Source organism: Miscanthus floridulus, chromosome 10 (assembly GCF_019320115.1).
Source record: "Miscanthus floridulus cultivar M001 chromosome 10, ASM1932011v1, whole genome shotgun sequence".
Taxonomy (NCBI): Eukaryota; Viridiplantae; Streptophyta; class Magnoliopsida; order Poales; family Poaceae; genus Miscanthus; species Miscanthus floridulus.
This window is the reverse complement of record NC_089589.1, coordinates 36992755-37002792: the sequence shown is the minus strand read 5'-3', so window position 1 is coordinate 37002792 and position 10038 is coordinate 36992755. Positions and strand designations below refer to the sequence as shown.

At 39.9% G+C, this 10038-nt stretch overlaps 1 protein-coding gene across 1 annotated transcript; it reads right to left on the bottom strand.

Annotated features, from left to right (window-relative positions):
* Positions 1 to 4004: 4004 nt before the first annotated feature.
* Positions 4005 to 8512, bottom strand: LOC136486492 (uncharacterized). The gene is made up of 5 exons (XM_066483395.1): positions 7804 to 8512; positions 7613 to 7714; positions 5679 to 7367; positions 5292 to 5525; positions 4005 to 5015 (listed from the first exon to the last, which is right to left on the bottom strand). The coding sequence occupies exons 1-5, from the start codon at positions 7972 to 7974 to the stop codon at positions 4005 to 4007; spliced, it is 3207 nt and encodes a 1068-aa protein (XP_066339492.1). The 5' UTR covers positions 7975 to 8512.
* Positions 8513 to 10038: the final 1526 nt, after the last annotated feature.

Sequence of the window (10038 nt, the reverse complement as noted above, 5' to 3'; positions counted from 1 at the left end):
TTCAAGATAAACTTTTTATACAATGTCTTCTTCCAACTCTGGAACAATGTTGCCATCTTCTTCATTGTCCAATCCCTCACTAGCTCCTTCAAAGCATCATCTGCTTGTAATGTGAAATGCTGAGTGATATCTCTCCAAGCTAGGTTCTTATCACGATCAGATACAAAACTAACATTAGGAGCGGATATCTTCTGCTTCCATTCACGAGCACTAACTGGGATCCTATCCCTTACAATGAACCCACATTGATTGACATATGTCTGAGCATGTGGTCCCAATGGTTTGCCGGTGTCGGTGTCGAATTCTGATATTATGAAACGGCCCTCTAATGGCTTTTTTGGCCCTCGGACTTTCCTACTTTTGTCGGTGGTTGATGTAGATCCAGAGACCGGCTACATGAGTAGAAACACAACGATTAACAACAAATATACGTACGCATGCATCTATAAGAGATGATAGATAATCGAATATACCTCGCCAGTATTTTCTTGCGCGACAATTTGTTGATCTTCAACCACCGGCATATTCAGGATATCATCATAATCAGCAAAGTACTGACTCATGTCATCTACATCCACATTGGTGCCGGCGTTGATAATATCCGCCATTATGTCATCACTCAAGTTATCATCCGGAGCAGCCATTTGTATCTTCAAGATAACACATAGATAGAATTATTATGGTACATAACATAAGTACATGTGATAACACATATAGAATTACTAAATCCAATTAAATATAATAACACATAATATTTCATAAGGATAAACAATAATAAGGTATAGGCTTTGGAATCGAATCAAAAACACTTTCGATCCAAAAACATGGAAATAAGTACATGTATATATATACACATAGAATGATACAATATATTTTCTCTCTCTCTCAACACATAGAAATAAGTGCATATGTCTATATCTCTAGATATGCATGTGATAACACATTGAATGTCTCTCTAGATACAATTTTCTCTCTCTCTCAACACATGAAAATAAGTACATGTATATATACATATAGAAATAATTAAGTACATATGTATACCATATAGAATCTCTCTCTAGATATATATAAGAGATAGAATATATAATTACTAAATCCAATTAAATAAATCCAACATGAAATTAGATAAACTAGTAATAGATAATACATTTTAAAAAATCTAACTAACTAAAAAATTACCTAAAAAACTAACATATATCACCTAACAATCTAACTAACATATATCAATTATCTAATAAATCTAACTAACTAAAAATCTAACTAACATATATCAATTATCTAATAAATCTAACTAACTAAAAAATCTAACTAACATATATCAAAAACTATCTAAAAAACTAACTAAAAAACTAAATAACTACTAAATATTGTTTATTAGTATTATCTAAAAAAACAATGAAAAATCCAACATTATAATCGATCGACGACGGCAGTGAGGCCGGGCGGGCGGGCGAGTTCGACGACGAGGCCGGGCGGGCGGGGCTCGACGACGGTAGACGAGGCCGGGCGGGCGAGGCTCGACGACGGCAGCCGATCGAGAGCGCAGTAGAGATCGAGTTCGACGGCGGTGGGCGCGCGGGAAGCCTCGGCGACGGAAGGGTGGGATCGGGTGCAGCGGCGGAGACGGGATGCGGCGCGATGCGGGCCGGGAGAATGGCGCGGCCGGGTGGGGGTAGACGACGACGGCGGCGCGGCAGGACGAGCTCGACGACGGCGGATGGCGCGGCCGAGACGAGATCGAAGATGAACAGAACAGACGTTCGATATATATAGGCCGGGACCCTTTAGTCCCGGCTAGTAACACCAACCGGGACTAAAAACCCTTTAGTCCCGGCTGGTATTACCAGCCGGGACTAAAGGCCCAACCCTTTAGTCCCGGCTCGCCTTACAAGCCGGGACTAAAGGCTTTTAGTCCCGGTTGGTTTGACCAGCCGGGACTAAAGGTATTTTTGGGCGCGCAACGAAATTGCCGCCCACCCTTTAGTCCCGGTTCTTAGTCTGGGCCGGGACTGAAGGCCTAAAAGTTTTGGCAACCCGCCAGCGTAATTGGCCTGGGGTTTTGATTTTGTTTAATACTAGGTTAAACAATTAATTCCATATCAACTTCAATACTTTGCAATATTTATTTTAAAAAATACTATTGATTAACTAATTATTTATTGTAAATAGGAAAATTTTGTAACCTAAAGTTTTTAATTTCTTTTATGAATATAGAATATAAATGCTACTAATACTAAGTATTTTGTTAATGCAAAAATATATTTGTAACTTAAAATTAATAAAACTAATATTATTCGATAGGAAATTTATTATCACATTATTGTAACGTCAATGTTTCAATTTTTTTTCGGTTTTTGACCAAAATTGACAGGAAATTTTTGTTAAACCTATAAAAATAAAGAAAATATAGTATTTTTTGTTGTACAACTTTTTCAAATGAAAAAATGGCCTATATAAGGATTGTTGTTTTTTCAATTCGACCAAAATTAACAAACTTGGTATTCAAAACTTTTCAATTCGAAGTCATTTAGAGTCCATAATACTAGGGTCAAAGTGTTGTTTTTTCATTTGACCAAATTTGACTTGGTCAAACTTGCTCAAATGAGACACTAAATGACCTCAGATGAAAAAACTCTGAATACCAAGTTTGATCATCTCAGCAAGATCTACAATTGTTACATAGATCATTTTCCCATTTGAGAAATTTTTATCAAACACTAGTCACAATTTTCCTTATCTCTTATAGACTTCTAAAACTATGTCACACACTTGTGAAAATTGAACTACATTTTGTTCAAGCTTTCTCAAATGAAAAAATGGTCTATATAAGGATTGTAGATATTGATGATATGAACAAACTTGGTATTCAAAACTTTTCAATTTTAGACAATCTAGGGTTCCGAAAACTAGTTTGTAGGCGTCGAAATTTAAAAATCATAAATTTGAACCGTCCAAACTTTCTCAAATGGAAAGTTGACCAAAACAACAATTGTAGATCTTTTTGAGTTTAACAAACTTGGTATTCAAAACTTTTCAATTCGAAGTCATTTAGAGTCCATAATACTAGGGTCAAAGTGTTGTTTTTTCATTTGACCAAATTTGACTTGGTCAAACTTGCTCAAATGAGACACTAAATGACCTCAGATGAAAAAACTCTGAATACAAAGTTTGATCATCTCAGCAAGATCTACAATTGTTACATAGATCATTTTCCCATTTGAGAAATTTTTATCAAACACTAGTCACAATTTTCCTTATCTCTTATAGACTTCTAAAACTATGTCACACACTTGTGAAAATTGAACTACATTTTGTTCAAGCTTTCTCAAATGAAAAAATGGTCTATATAAGGATTGTAGATATTGATGATATGAACAAACTTGGTATTCAAAACTTTTCAATTTTAGACAATCTAGGGTTCCGAAAACTAGTTTGTAGGCGTCGAAATTTAAAAATCATAAATTTGAACCGTCCAAACTTTCTCAAATGGAAAGTTGACCAAAACAACAATTGTAGATCTTTTTGAGTTTAACAAACTTGGTATTCAAAACTTTTCAATTCGAAGTCATTTAGAGTCCATAATACTAGGGTCAAAGTGTTGTTTTTTCATTTGACCAAATTTGACTTGGTCAAACTTGCTCAAATGAGACACTAAATGACCTCAGATGAAAAAACTCTGAATACCAAGTTTGATCATCTCAGCAAGATCTACAATTGTTACATAGATCATTTTCCCATTTGAGAAATTTTTATCAAACACTAGTCACAATTTTCCTTATCTCTTATAGACTTTCTAAAACTATGTCACACACTTGTGAAAATTGAACTACATTTTATTCAAGCTTTCTCAAATGAAAAAATGGTCTATATAAGGATTGTAGATATTGATGATATGAACAAACTTGGTATTCAAAACTTTTCAATTTTAGACAATCTAGGGTTCCGAAAACATATTACATAATATCCGTCTCTAAAACATAATATATTAAACATGCATCGTTGTATCATGCGGGCACAACAGTGAATTTCTTCTTGACGTATGACCCTTGGTTATGATCTTGTCGTAACCATGGAGTGTCTTCATCATTTAACATGATGCTTGGATCTTTCTTCACTATGAAGGGTGGAATTCGGACATTTCTTTCGTAATCTTCGGACATGTCTGACTTGTCTTCAATTCCTACTATATTTATTTTCCCAGAAAGAATTATGTGGCGCTTTGGCTCATTGATCATTGAGTTGATGTCTTCGTTTTTTCCTCTCTTTGATTTTGTAGACATGTCTTTCACATAGAACACCTGACTCACATCGGCAGCAAGGACGAATGGTTCCTCTTTGTATCCAATATTGTTGAGGTCCACTGTTGTCATTCCATACTCTTTGTCGACTGTTACCCCTCCTCCGGTCAGCTTCACCCATTGGCACCGGAACAAAGGGACTTTAAAATTAGGTGCGTAGTCTAGTTCCCATATCTCTTCTATGCGGCCATAATATGTTTGTATATTCCCATTTGGATCTGTGCCATCTATGCGAACACCACTATTTTGATTGGTGCTCCTTTTATCTTGGGCAACTATGTAAAATGTATTCCCATTTATCTCGTACCCTTGGTACGTGAGGATATGCCACGATGGCTGCCTAGCCAACAAATACAGTTGCTCATCAATATTGTCATCGCCTTGACATTCTTTTCGCAACCAACCACTGAAACTTTTCATGTGCTGACGCCTAATCCAAGCTTCAGTCTTCCCTGGAAACTTGGATCGTAAGAACTCCTTATGTATCTCGATGTACGGATGCACCAATGACGAGTTCTGAAGAACTGTGTAGTGTGCTTTATTGAAATAATCGTCTTCCATGCCAATATATGTTTTCTTCCCTAAAGTTCCTTTACCACTGAGTCTCCCCTCATGTCGTGATTCGGGAACGCCAATCGGAGCAATGTCAGGAATAAAGTCAACACAGAACTCAATGACCTCCTCTGTTCCATAGCCCTGGGCGATGCTTCCTTCAGGCTTAGAACGGACTTTCACATATTTCTTCAAGACTCCCATAAACCTCTCGAAGGGGAACATGTTATGTAAGAACACAGGTCCAAGAATACTAATCTCCTTCACCAAATGAACTAGGATGTGTGTCATGATATTAAAGAAGGATGGAGGGAACACCAACTCAAAGCTGACAAGACATTGAACCACATCGTTCTGTAGAGTAGCTAGTTCCACTGGATTGATTGCCTTCTGAGAAATTGCATTGAGAAATGCACATAGCTTCACGGTGGCTAGACGTACATGTGGAGGTAGAATTCCTCTTAAAGCAACTGGAAGCAATTGCGTCATAAGCACGTGGCAGTCGTGGGACTTTAAGTTTAGGAATTTTTTATCTGGCACATTTATTATACCCTTTATATTGGAGGAGAATCCCGATGGGACCTTGATGCTGCTTAGACATTCGAACATGCTGTCCCTCTCTTCTTTGCTAAGCGTGTAGCTAGCAGGACTTAAGTAATGACGTCCATCACCTGTCTTCTCTGGATGAAGGTTGTCTCGTTCTTTCATGCACTGCAAGTCCTGGCGTGCTTCAAGTGAATCCTTTGGCTTCCCGTACACACCCATGAATCCTAACAGGTTCACACAAAGATTCTTTGTCAGGTGCATCACGTCGATTGCGTTGCGGACCTCTAGGACTTGCCAATAGGGTAGCTCCCAAAAGATGGACTTCTTCTTCCACATGGGTGCATGTCCATTAGCATCTTTGGGAACAGATTCACTGCCTTGTCCCTTTCCAAATACTACTTTCACATCCTTGACCATTGCGAGTACATCTTCCCCGGTTCGGTTATGAGGCTTCTTCCGGTGGTCTGGCTTACCTTTAAAATGCTTCCCTTTCTTTCTTACTTGGTGGTTCAAAGGAAGGAATCGACGATGGCCAAGGTACACGACCTTTCGACATCTTTTCAAATATATACTGTCAAGGTCATCAAAACAATGTGTGCATGCATTATATCCTTTGTTTGTCTGACCTGAAAGATTACTTAAAGCAGGCCAATCATTGATGGTTACGAACAACATTGCTCGTAGGTCAAAGTGTTCTTGTTTGTACTCATCCCAGACACGTACACCTGGTTTGTTCCATAAAACTAGAAGTTCTTCAACTAATGGCTTCAGATATACATCAATATCGTTGCCAGGTTGCCTCGGACCTTGGATGAGGATCGGCATCATAATGAACTTCCGCTTCATGCATAACCATGGAGGAAGGTTGTAGATACATAGAGTAACTGGCCAAGTGCTATGACTAGTGCTCTGCTGTCCAAAAGGATTCATACCATCTGTACTTAAGGCGAACCTTAAGTTTCTAACCTCATTTGCAAACTCTGAAAATTCTCTATCTATCGCTCTCCACTGGGACCCATCAGCTGGGTGTCTCAGCATATTGTCTACCTTACGGTCTTCTTTATACCACCGCAACAACTTTGCGTGGTCTTTATTTCTGAACAAACGTTTTAAGCGTGGTATTATAGGAGCATACCACATAACCTTGGCAGGGATTTTCTTTCTAGGACGTTGTTCACCCTCGACGTCACCAGGATCATCGCGCCTGATCTTATACCGCGATGCTTTACATACCGGGCATTCATCCAAATTCTCGTATTCATTGCCATGGTAGAGGATACAGTCATTAGGACATGCATGTATCTTCTGGATTTTTAATCCCAAAGGGCAGACAACCTTTTTTGCTTCGTACGTAGTGGTGGGCAATTCATTTGGCTTCGGAAGCATCTTCTTTATGAGGTTTAATAAATTCCCAAATGCCTTATCGGATACACCATTCTTTGCCTTCCACTGTAGCAATTCCAGTGTTGTACCCAGCTTTTTTTGCCCCTCTTCGGCCATCGGGTATAGCAACTTCCTATGATCCTCAAGCATGCGCTCCAACTTAACTTTCTCTTTTTCACTTTCCCATTCTTGTTGTGCATCACGAATGGCATCGCCAAGAGCATCACCGAGATCATCTTCTACCGCTACCTCTTCTTCATCTCCCCCCATTGTAGTATCATCAAAGGCACCATACTGAGCAATAATGTCATCAATGTCTAAATCTTCTCCTTCACCTTCTTCCATCATGACCCCGCTTTCTCCATGCTTAGTCCAACATATATAGTTTGACATGAAACCTGACTTAAGCAAATGTGAATGAAGACTCATTGAGCTTGAATATTCCTTTAAATTCTTACATAGGGCACATGGACAGCATATGAAACCATCCCGCTTATTTGCCTCGGCCACACCTAAGAAATAGTGCAAGCCCTCTATAAAGTCTTGGGAGCGACGATCGGCATTGTACATCCAATGGCGTGACATAATCTGTATTACACGACAAATTATGAAAACCTTGAACATAATTAAGTATTTTATTACACAACATAAATGACACACACACGGTTGATTAATTAACTAAGCCTGGCTACAACGTAAGCAATCCCAACTATCATTAAACAAACTAAAACTACAATGCACTTCAGTAACATAATTATTTTGTGATCGTACGCAACTAAAACAGACAAATCATTCTTCTGTTGAATATCAATAAGCTTCTCCTGCTGGCTCACTGCCTCATCAGCAGCATCCGCTACCTCAAGCGCACCCAAATTCTGCACGTATGTAGCATAATCTTCCTCCCAGTACCAACCATCGCATCCATTGCCCTCCCACTGAAATTAAAGCCAAAAAATATTTAGTCAAAAATATTCAAGAAAAGCAGGTCAATTAGCCATAATTATAAAATGCGTAAGAAACTCACATCGCGATCCGGGCACTTGTAGAAAACACGACCCTTGTTGGGTCCCTGTCTCTTGACTCGGTACTCCATCACAATCTTCTGCTTACACTTGCCGCAGATAATGAGAGGGAGTTCTGGCCTCAGTCGTTTCGCAACCGAACGAGAGGCCGAGGATCCAGTAACAGTTGTCATCTACTTTCTATACTTATTTTTGCAAACTAGTGTAAATTTCATATTTTCAAATATTCATCAAATTATAGCTCAAAAACATGTTTCAATAAATAACCATCCGTACTAGTTGACCTTGCTTACGTGATCATCTCGACGAGCATTTCTCCACCGGACGGCACCGTACTTGGCCAAGGAAGAGCTCCGATTCTACGAGAAAGGGAACACGGTCTTCCACGACCGTTGCCGCTCTCCCTCGTAGAATCAAAGCTCCTCCTTGACGTCCGTTACCGCTCGGCAGAGAACATGCTCGCCGACATGAACACGGTCCGCAAGTTCAACTAGTGCGGATTTTCTACAATTTTCTAACAATTTTCTAAGTTTTTCATTTCATGGAAAAATTAATTCTAAGATCACGTAAGCCACCGGGGACGAGAATGGCGCGTGCTCCAGCGAGGACGAGCGAGGCGTGATTTTGATGAACTAATTTAACTTTTGTTTATCCAAACATATATGCAAATCATCATGTGATTTTGAGCTAAAAATGACATATAAAATCATAATAAAGTCCAACATATAAAGTTACACATGCATCTACATCGCAAAATGAGATAAGCTACTGATAAAACATAAGAGGATTAAGTTTGTTACCTCCAAAATCGAAGAGCAACACCAATGGAGGGGGAGAGTGCAAGAACAACAGCAAGCTGAAGAACAGAGGCAGTGAGTTTGAATAATGGAATGGCTCGGGCTCGGGGAGGAAGAATTGAGCAGAATTATAGGCCGGGATAATTAGTCCCGGTTAGGGGTCCAAACCGGGACTAAATATTAATCTTTATTCCCGGGGCATAACCCAAACCGGGACTAAAAGCTTTAGTCCCGGCTGGTATTACCAACCGGGACTAAAGGTAAACCTTTAGTCCCGGTTGGTAATACCAGCCGGGACTAAAGATCCCTGCCCCGCGGACGACCGTTGGGCAGGGACCTTTAGTCCCGGTTGGTATTCCCAACCGGGACTAAAGGGTCCTTTAGTCCCGGGGGCAAAAAATACCGAGGCTAATGCTAAATTGGGACATCGTTCTAAAGTCTGTTCTCTAGTAGTGACCTCTGCGTGCGATATTCTCTGCGTGCGATATTGTCAAGAGTGAGCAGAGCAAAGGTGTACTCGAACGTGCTAATGTTGCATGATGATGATGGATGCGTGTGCACGCAGTGCGTACTCCACACAAGGCGACATGGTGGCAGAATATTTATACTATAACAATCCATCATGCATGTAACCATCGGTGGCTCAATGATTCAGGTCCGCAAGATGCACGTTATTAACCCACCACCATCGTCATCATAATCATGTGGTGCAACAAGGCATCTGGAATTAATGCAAGTCAGGCTCAACTGCAGGGGGTCTTCAAGCTGGGGGACAGGCCATCGAGTAAGGCCTGATTTGGTTCCTCTTCGTAAAATTTACTCCATATCACATCGAATATTTGACATATATATGAAGTATTAAATATAGGCTAAAAATAACTAATTATATAATTTGTGACTAATTTACGAGACGAATCTTTTAAGTCTAATTAGCTCATGATTTGATAATGCGGTGCTACCGTAACACGTGTGGTAATGACAGATTAATCGGGCTTAATAAATTCGTCTCGCGGATTACTGACGGATTCTGTAATTTATTTTTTTATTAGTATCCAAACACCACATTCAACACCCCATATAATACCGGAAACTTTACCTCAATTTAAATAAGGCCTAATTATTGGAGTCATACGTAGAGCGTGGATTATCAGAATGCTGTGCTACTTGTACAGCCTGACAGCGTGTTTGTTGTGGCAGCACCATACATGGACGGCGCAGGCGGCTGGGTCCGGCTCCGGCGATGCAGTCGAGTAGGCCCGGCCCGGTTGCCGGTCGGGTAGCAGCCAAAAGACAGAGCATGATACGTGCGTCCGTCGGTGCGTGGCCGCGCGCTGGCATTTCCAACCGAGGCCTTGCACCTAAAATGCCAAAATTTTTAAGATTATCGGTCACATAGAATTTTTAGACGCATGCATAAAACATTAAATATAAATAAAAAAT